We start from the raw sequence: 18,073 nt of genomic DNA, 5'->3' as shown, positions 1-18,073 counted from the left end.
TGCATTCTCAGTTCGAGATATCCTTGGCACTTCACGCTTGGAGTTTCTCAAAAGAAGTTTAAATAGATTGTTGGGTAATTCCAATATAGCTAACCAAGTAATAGCAGGTCATAGACCCCAAACTTCTATGCAATATGAGAAAGCTTGGAAACCTTTTCAACAATTTATCAAGTTAACGACTCCAGACACATTGTCAGAAACAGTTGTTAGAATTTTTTGAATTTCTGTTCAGAGTTAAAGGCCTTCAAGGATCGACAATTGCATCTTATAAATCAGCATTGGTTGACCCTCTGGCTTGGGGTTTTAATATTACTTTGAACCCAAGGATTTATCAAATGCTCAGATCGTCCTTTTTCATTCAGAGACCCCCTCGGCCTAAGAGAATCCCACCTTGGTCTCTAGAAAAAGTTACTAAATTTCTTATGGGGCCTAATTACAATATAAATCTGAACCGGGACAGATTGCTCCAGAAGGCAGACTTCCTTCTAGCAATAGCAACAGGTATGAGAATCAGTGAACTGATTTCAATTTCAATAATCTATCATTACAGTACAGTGGTCCCTCGGTTAACGAGCACAATCTGTTCTAGAAGGTTGCTCGTTAACCGAAACCATTGTTTCAATGGGTTTTTGGGAAATTGGTTCCAGCTCACTGAAAATTGCCTCGATTCAACAAAAAAGGTAGAAAAGTACACTTACTTTGAGGTGTGTATGTAGAAGGCTCCTGGATGATGATGATGATGATGGGAATTAGAAAGGGGGTGGAGGAGAAGGGAGAAGAGAAGGCATTGGGGTGGAAGAGAAGTCACCCCATGGTGCCATTTCACCCATAAAATTTTAGTTCTCTTGGTGTAATTCAAGATTATTTTCTTTAAATCAACAGTGCACTGCATTATATATTGTCAATATGTAAAATAAATTTCAAAATGACCAATAATTTGCTTGCAAACACAGAAAAAAGCGTTTAGTTGAAGAGAGTCTCAAGCGAGATGTTACCTCCACTGAAAAGACACAAAGACTGACGCCTGTATGCTGTGTTGGCAGGCTGGATGGCGTGCCACAAACTAGTGACCCAACCTTCAATTATGTCCAAAAATTGTTAAAATGACTAAAAAATTTAATATTAAACTTTTAAAATGATTGAATAGTATAAACTTCTTGATATTTACTAAAGGGGTAAGGAATTTAACCCCTAGAACCGATTACTGTATTGGCGGACTAATACTACAGATGGTGGACCGCCAAATGCAAGCTAAAACATGTGGAGGTCGGCTCGTAAGAAACTCGTTAATCGAGGGATAGCTCGTTAACCGAAGTTAAAAATCTTATGGAAGGTAACTCGTTAACCGAAATCTCGTTAACCGAGGCGTTCGTTGACCGAGGGACCACTGTATTGGTATTTTCTGAGGAAGATGTCACCCTTTTTCCTACGGAGATCCAAAGAAAAAATGAAAGGGAGGATTTTCAAGCTCAACCTATTAGGATAAAATGACTAATGGATGAGACAAGGTTTCCTCATATATTGTGCCCAGTTAAAAATCTTCAGGAATAGTTAACCAGATTCCCTAATCGAGGCCCCTATGTATTCTCATCACAGGATGATAAGAAATTGTCTCCTAGTCAAATGACAAAATATTTATCTCAGTTAGTGAATCAAGCAGACCCTGGCAAGAAATTTTTGGCACATGACACCAGGAAATATGCAGGGTCTGTGGCCTTTTTGCAGCATATGAGCCTCAGTCAGATCAAAGAAGTGGGCTTTTGGAGATCTTCAAAAATTTTTAAAAACAGCTATCTTCATCTATCTCTGAAAGACGCTTCACCTTTGGTGGTGCTGGGGTCCCCTCCCCCACCTAGTTAATCTCCACAACCAGGACCTTCTTCCTCATCAGAATAAAGTCAGTATCCTCATTGAGATATGTAAATTAACATTTTACCTTCCGGTAAATGTTCCTAATACAGTAGTACCCCGATTTACGCAGTCAATTGAACCCACAGGGTACCGCGGAAAGTGAAAACCGCGGAAAGTGAAAACCACGGAAAGTGAACAACAGAACATATGGGATTAATTCCAATAGAGACTGGCCCGACCCCCAAACTCCACTTTTTCCGACACAATACCTATGTTGTAGTAAAAAAACATCTAAATTTTATGATGGTATGCTCACACAATTAATATCTAAGAGAAATACAGTCGCCAGGTTAATGTCCATTCAAATAATGGACTCAAATCCCCCCCTCTTCCCAGCTCACTGGCCCCTACCTCTCTGAGAAATGATTGGGTTTAGTAATAAATAATACCTCAGACTAAAGTTAGGATAATATAATTGACATTGCTGGATTCCTTGTAAGACCAGGAATATTTTGAATATAAATGTCATATATTTTGCACAAAAGATAACATATTTATTCAGAGTAAACATTAGATCTAAAATTTGTATGTCTAATGCAAAATCTATGATGTTTATATTCAAAATGATCATCAAATTGCAAGAATTCCAGCAATGTAAATTATATTCTGGCCGGGTAATTTGTATGAATTTTATGAGCTAAAACATACAGTATATCTTCAGTAAATAAACAAAGCAATATTCTTCAAGGACACTATCTGTCAATCAAAATGCTCGCCCTAGCTGGGTCGGTCCCTCCCTCCCCCCCACCTTCCCTCCCTACCAGAGAAGCTTTGGGAGAAAATAGTAATTTACATTTTTAGTAATAAATAATAACTCAGACTAAAGTTAGGATAATATAATTGACATTTCTGGATTCCTTGCATATCAGGGAATATTTTGAATGTAAACTTCAAATATTTTGCACAAAAGATAAAATACTTGCTCTGTGTAAACCAAATTATTACATTAGATCTAAAATTTGTATGTCTAATGCAAAATCCGTGATGTTTATATTCAAAATGATCATCATATTGTAAGAATTCCAGCAATGTAAATTATATTCTTGCCGGGTAATTTGTATGAATTTTATGAGCTAAATAAAAAAAATAAAAAAATTATACTTCACGCGTATATGAGTAGATGCACCGCGGAAAGTGAAAGTCCGGTTCTGGCAAGGTACCGCGTAAATGAGAAAATCGCGGAAAGTGAAACCGTGTAAAGCGGGGTAATACTGTATTGGAAAATATTCCTAACGGTTTATAATCATAATCTGGACCTAAGCTAGTGGAGCCTTGTATGCAACGTCACCTCCCTCTCCACCTCCTGCTCGAGTATTCAAAGCTAGGCGTCGCATTCTGGATTGAACAAAAAGCCGTTTTTTTTCTAAAAACCCGTTTTTGTGATATACAGTCCAGAATGCGACGCCGATAACCTACCCATCTCGACCCCTCGAGAGTTGACTTTTGTTTACTGCTTGCTTTAAGGCAAGAGATGCCGATGGCAGTGCGTGTGATGGAGGGTGCGGGAGGGGGTTTTGAGAATTGCAATTAAATGTCAGGTAGCGACGTGTCCTCCTAATATTATGTATTAGGTAATTATTAGATGTTTTAATTGCCTGTATGTTGGCCTGGCGAGTTATTGCTAGGCATTAACATACCTAGGTATAAGCTAGGCGTTGCATTCTGGACTATATCACAAAAAAATGTTTTTTAGAAAAAAACGATTATTTCGATCACACGCCTGGTAACGGGAGCGAGTGAGTGACCATTAGTTAGAGCGTCGTCTGCTCTTGTAACTCTCATCCCTCCCTGCCATATTTCACTGGATTTACCGTACTGTTATTATTAGTGTTTACTGATATAATAGAGCTTAACAGTGACTAATCATGGCATTGTAGCCAGGTTAGACTCATCCCTGTAACCATCAGGCTACTGGGCCAAGTTGTGAGATGTTATGGTTGTTTTTCAACTCATATTTTTGGGTAGATATACATAACTTTCTTCATTTATTTTACTTAGTGACATGCACACACCATCCTACATACATATTGTGAAATAAGTAAAAGAAATAACTGTCCTAAGGGTAAACACATAACGGGAGGAGAGTACAGAGTGTAGGGGGCGTGTGAGCATTGCTAGGGAATCAGCATCCTTGCAGGTCTTCGTTACTTTGGTGCAGCAGAGAGTGTATGCAAATAGCAACAGTGTTAAGCTTTCATTTGGCTTTTATTTTCTGATTTGGCAATACAGTATTTGTTTTTTTGTAATTTATTTATTGGTGGTAATTTTATTTATTCCTCACATTTCCTGGTATACTGTAGTATATATTATTTAAAGAAAACTATGGCTACAGAAAGAAAATACACACAAAGTTTTTCCTAAATACTCCCTGCTAAAATGGGGTGCATCTTATATGGCATAAAATATGGTACTGTATTTTTGGTGCTTTTCATATCATTATTTATTGTTTTTTTTACATTTAGTACATTCGCCAGAAGATACGGATAAGTGGCTTTTTCGGACAGATGATTACCCCCTTTTAGTCCGGATCTTAGAGGGTTCACTGTAATATCAAGAGATCATACAATAACAAATAGTTTGAAAGATAAAGTGATATAACAAATCAATAAATGGTACAAAGCCCAAAACATAAGATATATAAAAAAAGTGGGTTCAAGACCTAAGAGCCCATGTGGATACAGCACACTTAATACGAAGCCCTCTGGACACAAGGTGGCAGTATGGCCAGCACTGCACTCAACAGCCTTTATTTCCACAACAGTAAGTTAGTTATGAATGAACAACTGGGTGTGCTAGGGATGGCCTAGGCACAAACTAGCAACCCTCAGGAAGAGAGGTGAGGAGTAATGAAGACGTCTCACCCCTGATATGCTGCATTATAATTTACAAATACAATGAACTAAACAGGGAGAATTTATTCCTGCAAGGTAATATCAGGTAACTTTAGTTTTCCACCGTGATAATAATTTCTACCATGGTATAACAGAGTAACAAAGAACAGACCAACCAACTGAAGGGCTAGTAAGGTAGTAAGTGATAAATAGATAAATGCAGTTTTCAAACAGACTAACTGCAAGAGGCCCAGTAGTAATTGGAAATAACAATTGTGGTAAGGCTGTATGATGTATACTATACTATATAACTAGTAAAACATACTTACTCTTTCCTTTAGCCGTTCAACTGTAAATGCTAAAAGCATATTAAGGTCTTCTCTATTGATGCGACTTTTGACACTACGTTGATATAAACGTTTCTGTATAATAGAAAAACAGACATTAATTAATTATTTCTACAAACTTTCTTAACTTAGAATTCTAATTGCCCTTTTACTGTCACTTATCATATTCAGTGACATTATTCTGTGTAAGTACAGTATACAGTAGTACTCGGAATACCTTTAAGGCAATGTGTTCCTTCTGCTATCCCAACTGTTTGTTTTTGCAATAGTAACTTATATAATGTATTAGAAGTAATGATGTTACCTAAAATTTTACTGTGTGAATATGAAGTTCACATGTACAAATAATCAATACAGTAGTTAAGTGTCTTGTCTTGTCCTATTCATTGTACCTAAAGAGACCAGATTATCAATTTAATTACTTTTTTTCCCAACATACTGTACAACAGTCCATTCAGATGTTGCCTCTGTGAGTGGAAGGTCTGATCATCTAGTCAATAATACTTGTGCACTATTTGGTTAGGTACTTTATTATTTACCAATTCCACTTTATTTCTTTTAGTAATGACAATTCTTTTTAATATGCAAAGTTTACCATCACATTAGTGTAAAATGGGTGGGTAAGATTGATAACATTAACCATTAACCAATGGCTGGGGATTCTGTACTCAAAAACTGGTGTGTGTACATCCAAGGAAAGTGAGGAACTCGGGGTGAAAGTAGGGATTCATCAAGGGTCTGACTGGAGCCCCCTTCTAAAATGAGAAAAGAGAGGTGAATGGGCAATGTGACACTGAAAGATAGGAAACCCTGTTCACAGCTAAGAGAGCAATTGGGTATTAAGAGTATTGGTGAAGTTTTGCATGTGAGAATGGAGGAGACCCACTGGGTCAACAGGTGCAGGCAGCAGTCTAAATGTGGAGGGGAAGAGAGCCAGGGGAAAGCCAATAATGGCATGGGGAGAGGTTGCAAGAAATGATATCAGTGATAAAAACCTAACAGGAGAGGATGCAAGAGACCATGCAGCACAGGGAGCTGCCATCAGGAATCATAGCTAACCCATACAGGTGTGGCAAACAGCCAAAAATGATGAAGATGAGGAATATAACTGCTTACAAGTGATGCTAAATATGGGCTGTAATGCTATATACAGTGGTCCCTCGGTTAACGAACACAATTCGTTCCACAGAGTCATCCATTAACCAAAAATTTTGTTAACCGAATCTATTATTTCAATGGGATATTGGGTAATTGGTTCCAACTCACAGAAAACGTACATACAAAGTACTGTATACCAGTAATAGAATTAACAAAACATTAAATATAAACTAAATACAGTACTGTACTGTACAGTATACTGTACAAAAATAAATAAAAAACATTAAAATATTGTATTTTAACTTACTTTGAGGTGTGTATGTCGTATTACCGGCAGCTTTGTTTACATATCAAACAGCTGATTGTAGAAGCAGTCGATAATGACATGCCATATTCTTTACAGAATACATTGGTTCTAATGCCTTCTTCATGTTTCACAATAATTTCTGCACTGTATATTATCAATATGTTAACTAAATTTCAGAATGACCAATAATTTTAATGTAAAAATGCAAAAATATTCAAGAGACCAACAAAATCAATGTTCACTCCACTGTAAACAATGTTAAGCTGAGAAGCGTTGTTGGGTGATTCAATCAGCTGATGGGCGCACAAAAACTGTTCCCTGTACTGTCTATATTATCAATATGTTAACTAAATTTCAGAATGACCAATAATTTTAATATAAAAAATGCAGAAATATTCAAGAGACCAACTTTCTTTGTATTTACTTCACTGGAAACAAATGTAAACATAGAACCAATTACTGTATTGGCGGACTAGTCGATCAGCTGATGCGCACAACAAAACGTGTTTGTAGTAAGGATTTTGCTAATAGAAGTTTTGTTCGTTAATCGAACTGAAAATCCTTATGGGAGCTAATTCGTTAACCGAAATTTTGTTAATTGAACCATTCGTTAACCAATGGACCACTGTATAAGAATAAATTTCCATTATTGAAGGCTCTCAATGGTTCCTGGACCCTAACCCTTATTTTCTCATTATATAAAGGATTAACAAATGAACAATTTCATGACACCCCTTCTAGGTTAACTTTGCATAAAAAACAAGGGATTACTGCAAGTGATTTTATTTTCAACCTGACTCAGTTTTTGGGGATATTATAAATTTAAAAGCACTAATAATTTTTCGCAATAAACATTTAGGTTTAAACTGATGTTAGTTATTTCGCTCAAACATAGAAACATGGCAATATTCATGTTGTTTCCTAAAACGTGTGTCACAGAAACTGTCACTGTATCAGATAATAAATTCTATAGTAACTTACAGTCATTCCTATTAATGAGAGTAGTAGAATCAACCTACCTCACAAAACCCTACAGGAAAAAAGCATCTGATGGCTTTGTTGGCTATCCTCAGTCATCTTAGTTTATTGTTTACCATTGTTTGTACAGTATACCTACATTCTAAATACATTAGAAATTATATACCTACAAGGTCTATGTACACTTTATCCTGCATTGTCTATATACTGTACATGCTGAACTGTATACCTGCAAAGTCTAAATACATACAAAACAAATTTTAAACTTGTATGGCAATTTTATTGTATATCTGTCTGTCTATCTTAACAAAGCAAAAGACAACACCTGTACAACCCTCACCTTGCATACTACACAAACAAATGGCTCATTGTCATAAGGATGGTCCTCTACATTGATGCACATCTCGTGGAACACTCGGTAACACTTGGAACAGCAGACAACCTCCCCACCTTTATGACATTCAAAGCAATACCAATCGTGACGGTCAGGCTCTTCCTGTGAACAGTAATGTGGTTTTATTCAACAAATTGTCCTCCAAATTTAGTAATCCAGACAATAAAAAGGAAATCAGTTGAGGAATACAGCTCTAGAATCAATCGAGCAACTCAACAGCTTGGGTATAAAGTGGCATATTATTCTATAATCAATTAATAATACACTTGAAAATTTTTATTTGTCTTGAATATTGGAAGTACGAGAAGATTTGATGTTGATAACTATTAATACCTATTACAAGTTACCTTTGTCTCTGATAATGTTAATTTTACTCTCCCCTTGATAGATTCTCTCTGAACTCTCATCACTTCCTTTCTCTTTCAAATACTATTCTCAACTTCTTACATAAGTTTCTTGTTAATTTCTCACATTTCTTTCTTGAAATTAAAGGACACTTACTGGTGGTGTTGGTAGTCTGAATCCTTCTTGTTCAACGCCAACTTTGGATCCTTTCTGCCCCACCTTACGTGTCACAGCAATTAGGTTGTCGCTAGCACATTCTTCAAGATGTTTTTCGACTTCATCTGGTAATATCACCACACAATATACAATAAGAAACTGAATTTCTCACAGTACATAAATTCTACAATTTTATCAATCAATTAAGAAAGAAACAATACTGCTCATCCAAGATAAATACTAGAAATATTGCCACAGAAGATGCAAAAGATTAAAAAAGAGAAAAGTGAGGTTTCCTGTCTAATCCTACCAATACAGTACAGTACAGTGTATTCCACTTTTCTAGTCACATCAACTCAAAATCACTATTAAATCCATACTCAGCAGCTAAGAATTCCTCCCTCCCCATTTGTTCCAAAAAATACAGGAAACATGAAAATTCCACTGATAATAGCTGCCATCCTTACAGCTAAGTCTCACTAATAATGGACATCATACCTACAGCTAACTTCCAGAGTTGACGGCCACTGTCCCTACAGTTAACTTACAAAGATGTTAACTGCTATCCCTACAGACAATACCCTCATGATAGCCACTGTCCCTACAGCTAACTTCCACTGATAATGGCCCCCATCCCAACAGCTTCCACTGACAATGGCCCCCATCCCTAAAGCTAATTTCCACTGATGATGGCCACTGTCCCTACAGCTAACTTCCACTGATAATGGCCCCCATCCCTACAGCTTCCACTGACAATGGCCCCCATTCCTACAGTAAACTTCCACTGATGATGGCCACTGTCCCTACAGTTAACTTCCACTGATGATGGCCACTGTCCCTACAGCTAACTTCCACTGATAATGGCCACTGTCCCCACAGCTAACTTCCACTGATGATGGCCACTGTCCCTACAGTTAACTTCCACTGATGATGGCCACTGTCCCTACAGCTAACTTCATTGATGATACGCCAAATGTCTCATAGTTAGTCTCCTGATTTGATGGCCACCTTCGTCCCTCAGCAGTTAACTTCCACCGATAATGCTACTGTCCTTGCCAGCTATCAATGACAGCCACTGTCCCTTACAGTTAACTCTTGCACTGATGATGGCCAATCGGTCCCACAGCTAATTCCACTGATAAATGCATACTGTCCACAGTTAACTCTCACCGATGATGGCCACTGTCCCTACAGCTAACTTCACCGATAATGCACACCGTCCTTACAGTTAACTTCCACTGATGATACCACTGTCCCACAGTTAACTTCACTGATAATGGCCACTGTCCCTACAGCCAGAACTTCCCACTGATAATGGCCACTGTCCCTACAGTTAACTTCCACTTACATGCCACTGTCCCTACAGCTAACTTCCACTGATAATGGCCACTGTCCCATGAAATAACTTCCACTGATAATGGCCACTGTCCCTACAGTTAACTTCCACTGATGATGGCCACTGTCCATACAGCTTAACTTCATCTGATATACCAGCTTCACTGTCCCTACAGTTAACTTCCACTGATGAGGCCACTGTCCCGGCTAGTTAAATTCCACTGATGATGGCCACTGTCCCACAGCTAACTTCCACTGATACTGGCCACTGTCCCTGCTAGTTAACTTCCACTGATGATAGCCACTGTCCCCACAGCTAACTTCCACTGATAATGGCCACTGTCCCCAGCAGAGTTAACTTCCACCGATGATGGCTACCACTGTCCCTACAGCCAACTTCCCATCGATAATGGCCACAGTCCCTACAACCCACCGATACGGCTACTGTCCCTACAGTTAACTTCTCAATTGATACGGCCACTGTCCCACTGTTAACTCACTGATGATGGCCACTGTCCTCACAGCTAACTTCATCGATACGGCTACTGTCCCTTGCCAGTTAACTTCCGACTGATACGGCCACTGTCCTCATTGTTATCTCACTGATGATGGCCACTGTCCCCCTGCTGTTAACTTCCACCGATAATGGCCACTGTCCCTACTGGTTAACTTCCACCGATGAAGGCCACTGTCCATAGTTAACTTCCACTGATAATGGCCACTGTCCCTACTGTTAACTTCACTGATGATGCATTACTGTCCCCTCAAGCAGTTAATCTCCACTGATATACCGCTGTCCCACAGTTAACTGGCCACTGTCCCTATAGTTAATTTCCACTGATGATGGCCACTGTCCCTTACAGTAGTTAACTTCCACTGATGATGGCCACTGTCCACTAAGAAGTTAACTTCACTGATGATGGCCACTGTCCTATAGTTAATTTCCACTGATGATGGCCACTGTCCCTATACAGTAGTTAGCTTCCACTGATGGCCACTGTCCCTATAGTAATTCCACTGATGATGGCCACTGTCCCCATACAGTAGTTAACTTCCACTGATGATGGCCACTGTCCCATAGTTAATTTCCACTGATGATGGCCACTGTCCCTATACAGTAGTTAACTTCCACTGATGATGGCCACTGTCCCTATACAGTAGTTAACTTCCACTGATGATGGCCACTGTCCCTATACAGTAGTTAGCTTCCACTGAAAGCCACTGTCCCTATACAATTCCACTGATGATGGCCACTGTCCCTACAGTTAACTTCCACTGATGATGGCCACTGTCCCTATAGTTAAATTCCACTGATGATGGCCACTGTCCCTTGTAATTCCCACTATGATGGCCACTGTCCCTACAGTTAAATTCCACGAGATGGCCACTGTCCCTACAGTTAACTTACACTGATGATAGCCACTGTCCCTATAGTTAACTTACACTGATGATAGCCACTGTCCCTATAGTTAACTTCTACTGATGATGGCCACTGTCCCTACAGTTAACTTCCACTGATGATGGCCACTGTCCCTACAGCAAACTTCCACTGACAATGGCCCCCATCCCTAAAGCTAACTTCCACTGATGATGGCCACTGTCTGCACAGCTAATCTCCACTGATAATGGCCCCAATTCCTACAGTAAACTTCCACTGATGATGGCCACTGTCCCTACAGCTAACTTCCACTGATAATGGCCACTGTCCCGCAGTTAACTTCCACTGATGATGGCCACTGTCCCTCAGCAGTTAACTTCCACTAATGATGGCGACTGTCCCTACAGCTAACCTCCACTGATGATGCACACTGTCCCTCACAGTTAACTTCCACTGATGATGGCATACTGTCCCCACACAATTCCACTGATAATGGCCACTGTCCCTACAGTTAACTTCCACTGATGATGGCCGCTGTCCCTACAGCTAACTTCCACTGATGATGGCCACTGTCCCTACAGCTAATTCCACTGATGATGGCCACTGTCCCTATAGTTAACTTCCACTGATGATGGCCGCTGTCCCTACAGCAGTCTCCACTGATGATGGCCACTGTCCCCATTAAGAACCTCCACTGATGATGCATGCTGTCCCTACAGTTAACTTCCACTGATGATGCACACTGTCCCTACAGTTAACTTCCACTGATGATACGCTGTCCCTACAGTTAACTTCCACTGATGATGGCCACTGTCCCACAGTTAACTTCCACTGATGATGGCCACTGTCCCTGCTACAGTTAACTTCACTGATGAAGGCCACTGTCCTTACAGTTAACTTCCACTGATGATGGCCACTGTCCATACAGTTAACTTCCACTGATGATGGCCACTGTCCCCTTCCACTGATGATGGCCACTGTCCCTACAGTTAACTCCACTGATGGGCCACTGTCCCTCACAGTTAACTTCCACTGATGATGGTCACTGTCCCTACAGCTAACTTCCACTGATAATCGGCCACTGTCCCTACAGTTAACTTCCACTGATGATGGACACTGTCCCTATACAGTAGTTAAATTTCCACTGATGATACTGTCCCTTTACAGTAGTTATCTCCACTGATGATGGCCACTGTCCCTCAGTTATCTCACGATGATGGCCGCTGTCCCTACAGTTAGCTTCACTGACAGATGGCCACTGTCCCTACAGTTAACTTCTCCCCACTGATGATGGCCACTGTCCCTACAGTTAACTTCCACTGATATCACTGTCCCACAGCTACTTCGATGAAGGGATGATGGCCCTGTCCTTTACACTAAATGTCCGCAGTGATGGCTGTCTACAGTTAGCACTGATGATGATACTGTCCTACAGCCTAACTTCCACTGATATTATTTTTGTCTGATTCTTTGTCAGTGGCCTGTGTCTACAGCCAACTACTGATGATGGCCTGTCGCAGTTGCTTCCACTGTTGATATTTTTTTAATCCTATGCGTAGTTAACTTCCACTGATGATGGCCGCAACTACGGTAGTTAACTTCGCAGTGATGGCCTGTCGCTACGTAGTTAGCCACTGATGACCTGTCCTACGGTTAACTTCCTCGTGATATTTTTTGTCCTTTGATAGTTAACTTCCACTGATGATATTTTCTTCTACGATTAACTTCCACTGATGATGACCGCTGTCCTGATTAGCTTCCGCAATCAATGGCCGGTCTATATGATTAACTTCACTGATGATGTTGCTGTCCTGGTTCTTCCATGATGATATTGTCCTGGTTAAATTCCGCTGATGATGGCCACTGTCCTGCAGTTAACTTCCACTGATATTGGCCTGTCCTATACAGTAGTTGCTTCCACTGATGGCCACTGTCCTATAGTTGCTTCCACTGATATGGTCACTGTCCCTATAAATTAACTTCCCACAGTAATCAGCCTGTCCTTGATTCTTCCCACAGTGATGTATGTCGCCTAGAAGTGCTTCCACTGATATTTTTGTCGCCCCAGTAGTTAACTTCCACTGATGATGGTCTGTCCTATGCAATGGTGCTTCCACTGATGATAACCTGTCCTTTGGTTAACTTCCACTGATGATGGCCTGTCCCTATACGTGGTTAACTTCCACTGATGATATTTACTGTCATACGGTTAACTTCCACTGATGATGGTCACTGTCTCTTAGAGTTAACTTCCACTGATGATGGCCACTGTCCTTGGTTAACTTCCACTGATGATGGCCACTGTCATCCTTAGAAGTTAACACTGATGATGGTCTATCCTATACAGTAGTTAACTTCCACTGATGATGTTGCTGTCCTTTCCATTAGTTAGCTTCCACTGATGATAGCCTGTCTACAGTTAACTACTGATGATGGTCACTGTCCTATTACAATGATTAACTTCCACTGGTGATGGCCCTGTCCTTTACAATAGTTGCTTTCCTGATGATGGCCACTGTCCTTATGCAGTAGTTAACTACACTGATGATGGCCACTGTGTGCTTGCAGTTGACACCACTGATGATGGTCTGTCTATAGGTTGCTTCCGCAGTAGTAGCTGTCGCCTGATTAACTTCCACTGATGATGGCCGCACTGTCATATAAGTTAACTACTGATGATAGTCTGTCCTATACAGTGATTAACTGCAGTGATGTCCTGTCCTTTGCAGTAGTTAACTTCCTGATATTGGCCTGTCCCAATAAATTAACTTCCACTGATAGTACTGTCATACAGTTAGCTTCCACTGATGATGATGCTGTCTATAAGTTAACTTCCATGATGATATTGCTGTCCTTACAGTTAACTACCACTGATGATGGTCACTGTCCTATAGAAGTTAACTGCCACTGATGATGGCCTGTCTACAGTTAGCTATTCCACTGATGATGGCGCTGTCCTGATTTAGCTTCCACTGATGATGGCCACTGTCCTACAGTTAACTTCCACTGATGATGGCACTGTCCTACAGTTAACTTCCACTGATGATGGCCACTGTCCTTTACAGTAGTTAACTTCCACTGATGATGGCCACTGTCCTACAGTTAACTTCCACTGATGATGGCCCTGTCACAGTTGGCTTCCACTGATGATGGCCACTGTCCCTACAGTTAACTTCCTGATGATGGCCCTGTCCTACAGTTAACTTCCACTGATGATGGCCACTGTCTACAGTTAACTTCATATGATGGCCTGTCCACGGTAACTTCCACTGATGATGGCCACTGTCACAGTTAACTTCACTGATGATGGCCACTGTCACGAGTTAACTTCCACTGATGATGGCCACTGTCCCTACAGTTAACTTCCACTGATGATGGTCACTGTCCTACAGTTAACTTCCACTGATGATGTGTCTACGGTTCTTCCACTGATGATGGCCACTGTCCCTACAGTAGTTAACTCCACTGATGATGGCCACTGTCCTTTACAGTAGTTAACTTCCACTGATGATGGCCACTGTCCTTTACAGTAGTTTACTTCACTGATGATGGCCACTGTCCCTATGATTCTTCCACTGATGATGGCCACTGTCATACAGTTAACTTCCACTGATGATGGACTTTGTCTATAGTTAACTTCCACTGATGATGGCCACTGTCCTACAGTTAACTTCCACTGATGATGTGCTGTCTAGTTAACTTCCACTGATGATGGCCACTGTCCTACAGTTAACTTCCTGATGATGGCCACTGTCCTATACGTAGTTAACTTCCACTGATGATGGCCACTGTCCTATACAGTAGTTAACTTCCATGATGATGGCCACTGTCCTATACGGTAGTTAACTTCCACTGATGATGGCCACTGTCCTATAGTTAACTTCCACTGATGATGGCCACTGTCCTATACAGTAGTTAACTTCCACTGATATTGACTGTCCATACAGTTATCTTCCACAGTGATGGCCACTGTCCTATAGTTAACTTCCACTGATGATGGCCACTGTCCTACAGTTAACTTCACTGATGTGAGTTGGCTCTCACTGACATGGCAAGTTAACTTCCACTGATGATGGCCACTGTCTAGTTCCTGTGGCCCTCTACAGTAAGCTTCCACTGATGATGGCCACTGTCCTACAGTTAACTTCACTGATGATGGCCACTGTCCTACAGTTAACTTCCACTGATGATGGCCACTGTCCCTACAGCTAACTCACTGATGATGGCCACTGTCCTACAGTTAACTTCCACTGATGATGTGACTGTCCCTACAGTTAACTTCCACTGATGATGGCCACTGTCCTGATTGCTTCACTGATGATGGCACTGTCCTCAACTTCACTGATGATGGCCACTGTCTACAGTTAACTTCCACTGATGATGGCCACTGTCCCTACAGTTAACTTCCACTGATGACCTGTCCTACAGTTAACTTCCACTGATGATGGCACTGTCCTACAGTTAACTTCCACTGATGATGGCCACTGCCCTACAGTTAACTTCCACTGATGATGGCCATGTCCTAAGTCTTCCACTGATAGCACTGTCTACAGTTAACTTCCACTGATGATGGCCACTGTCCTACAGTGCTTCACTGATGATGTCCTACAGTTAACTTCCACTGATGATGCTGTCCCTACAGTTCTTCCCTGATGATGGCCACTGTCCTACAGCTAACTTCCACTGATGATGGACTGTCCTACGGCTTCTTCCACTGATGATGGCCACTGTCTACAGTTAACTTCCACTGATGATGGCCACTGTCCTACAGCTAACTTCACTGATGATGGCTGTCCTACAGTTAACTTCCACTGATGATGGCCACTGTCCCTACAGCTAACTTCCACTGATGATGGCCACTGTCTACAGTAGTTAACTTCCACTGATGATGGCCACTGTCCTACAGTTAACTTCCACTGATGATGGCCACTGTCCTACAGTTCTTCCACTGATGATGGCCACTGTCCTACAGTTAACTTCACTGATGATGGCCACTGTCCCTTCAGTTAACTTCCACTGATGATGGCCACTGTCCTACAGTTAACTTCCACTGATGGCCTACAGTTAACTTCCACTGATGATGGCCACTGTCTACAGCCTTCTTCCACTGATGATGGCCACTGTCCTACAGTTAACTTCCACTGATGATGGTCACTGTCCCTACAGTTAACTTCCACTGATGATGGCCACTGTCACAGTTAACTTCCACTGATGATGGCCCTGTCTACAGTTAACTTCCACTGATGATGGCCACTGTCCTACAGTTAACTTCCACTGATGATGGCCACTGTCTATAGTTAACTTCCACTGATGATGGCCCTGTCCTACAGTTAACTTCCACTTGATGATGGCCACTGTCCTATAGTTAACTTCCCTGATGATGGCCACTGTCCTACAGTTAACTTCCACTGATGATGGCCACTGTCCTGGTTAACTTCCACTGATGAAGGCCACTGTCTACAGTTAACTTCCCAGGATGAAGGCCAGGCCACTGTCCCTACAGTTAACTTCCACTGATGATGGCCACTGTCCCTACAGTTAACTTCCACTGGTGAAGGCCACTGTCCCTATAGTTAACATCCACAGATGAAGGCCACTGTCCCTATAGTTAACTTCCACTGATGATGGCCACTGTCCTACAGTTAACTTCACTGATGATGGCCACTGTCTACAGTTAACTTCACTGGTGAAGGCCACTGTCCTATAGTTAACATCCACAGATGAAGGCCACTGTCCCTATAGTTAACTTCCACTGATGATGGCCTGTCCTACAGTTAACTTCCACTGATGATGGCCACTGTCCTACAGTTAACTTCCACTGATGATGGACTGTCCACAGTTAACTTCCACTGATGAGGCCACTGTCCTATAGTTAATGTCCACTGATGATGGCCACTGTCCCTACAGTTAACTTCCACTGATGATGGCCACTGTCCCTTTACAGTAGTTAACTTCCACTGATGATGGCCACTGTCCCTACAGTTAACTTCCACTGATGATGGCCACTGTCCCTACAGTTAACTTCCACTGATGAAGGCCACTGTCCCTATAGTTAATGTCCAATGATGATGGCCACTGTCCCTACAATTAACTTCAACAGATGATGGTTGCCATTTAAGGGCTAACAAGCACTAACCAGATTCCATATTGTGCATCCGACTCATGTATCGCGGTTCTGTCAAATGATGGTAACTGTTTATGGTTGCGGATGGTAGTGATGTCATCCCATAGGTGTTGACATCGTAGCGGATCAGAACACCGTCGCAGTGAGGCCTTCATGTTGCTTTCTGAAACACAGTATGCCTACAGTATATTACTTACACTCAGTTTTCAATTAAATATATAATAAGTCCAAAATATCAATTGAAATACAGTACCACTTTTATTGTTTTTAATTATTTGACTGCAGTACCACTAAATAACTATACAGGATGACTAAAAAAAAAATATACTGTACACATTTCCTTACAGATTTTTGGTCATCCTGTACAGTATTACTACAAGTAATAATAATACTACTGTACTATACTCCTAATGTTATTATAACAACCTTTACCACACTACAACTACCACTACACCTTTTTTCAATTGCAATTGAACAATGCTACTTTTGGTTTCAACATCTTCGAATGGAATCATCATTCTTACACTTGATGAATAACAATCTTTACTTTCCGTTCAACAATCATCCAAAACTTTTCAACAGTCGTTCAACACGTGACAATGTTTACTTGCTTTCAACAATCTTCTCATTCTTCATTGACAATTCACTAATACTTTCAACATTTTACAAAACTAAGTAACAATCTTTAAAACATCATAACTATGCAAAAAGTTTTATGTTTTGGTGTTTTAGTAGATCGAAGACTAGTTGATCTAATTCGAACTTTTTGAAGCATGTAACGGATCACCGGTCGAGATGGTGTGCTGCGCTCAGTATTTTCATTCGGTGTGGCTTCTCCCGTGCTGTTAGATGCGAGCCCTCCAGCATGC

The 18,073-nt window shown here is 41.0% G+C and overlaps 1 protein-coding gene across 1 annotated transcript; it reads right to left on the bottom strand.

The window, feature by feature from the left end:
* Positions 1-5,023: 5,023 nt before the first annotated feature.
* On the bottom strand, positions 5,024-17,363 carry LOC121868180 (zinc finger MYND domain-containing protein 11-like). The gene is made up of 4 exons (XM_042368488.1): positions 17,217-17,363; positions 8,368-8,492; positions 7,813-7,968; positions 5,024-5,164 (listed from the first exon to the last, which is right to left on the bottom strand). The coding sequence occupies exons 1-4, from the start codon at positions 17,302-17,304 to the stop codon at positions 5,054-5,056; spliced, it is 480 nt and encodes a 159-aa protein (XP_042224422.1). The 5' UTR covers positions 17,305-17,363; the 3' UTR covers positions 5,024-5,053.
* Positions 17,364-18,073: the final 710 nt, after the last annotated feature.

The sequence above is a fragment of the Homarus americanus genome, unplaced genomic scaffold (genome assembly GCF_018991925.1).
Source record: "Homarus americanus isolate GMGI-L3 unplaced genomic scaffold, GMGI_Hamer_2.0 scaffold31755, whole genome shotgun sequence".
In the NCBI taxonomy this organism is placed as follows: Eukaryota; Metazoa; Arthropoda; class Malacostraca; order Decapoda; family Nephropidae; genus Homarus; species Homarus americanus.
The sequence above is the reverse complement of the archived record's forward strand: the minus strand, read 5'-3'. Positions and strand labels throughout refer to the sequence as shown.

Excerpts from the sequence above, each read along its gene's own strand:
- LOC121868180 (XM_042368488.1), bottom strand. The coding sequence starts at position 17,304 with ATGACATCACTACCATCCGCAACCATAAACAGTTACCATCATTTGACA. Across the intron at positions 8,493-17,216 it reads GATGCACAATATGGAATCTG|ATGAAGTCGAAAAACATCTT; the intron begins GTTAGTGCTTGT and ends TGATATTACCAG. Across the intron at positions 5,165-7,812 it reads TTGTTTGTGTAGTATGCAAG|AAACGTTTATATCAACGTAG; the intron begins GTGAGGGTTGTA and ends TCTATTATACAG.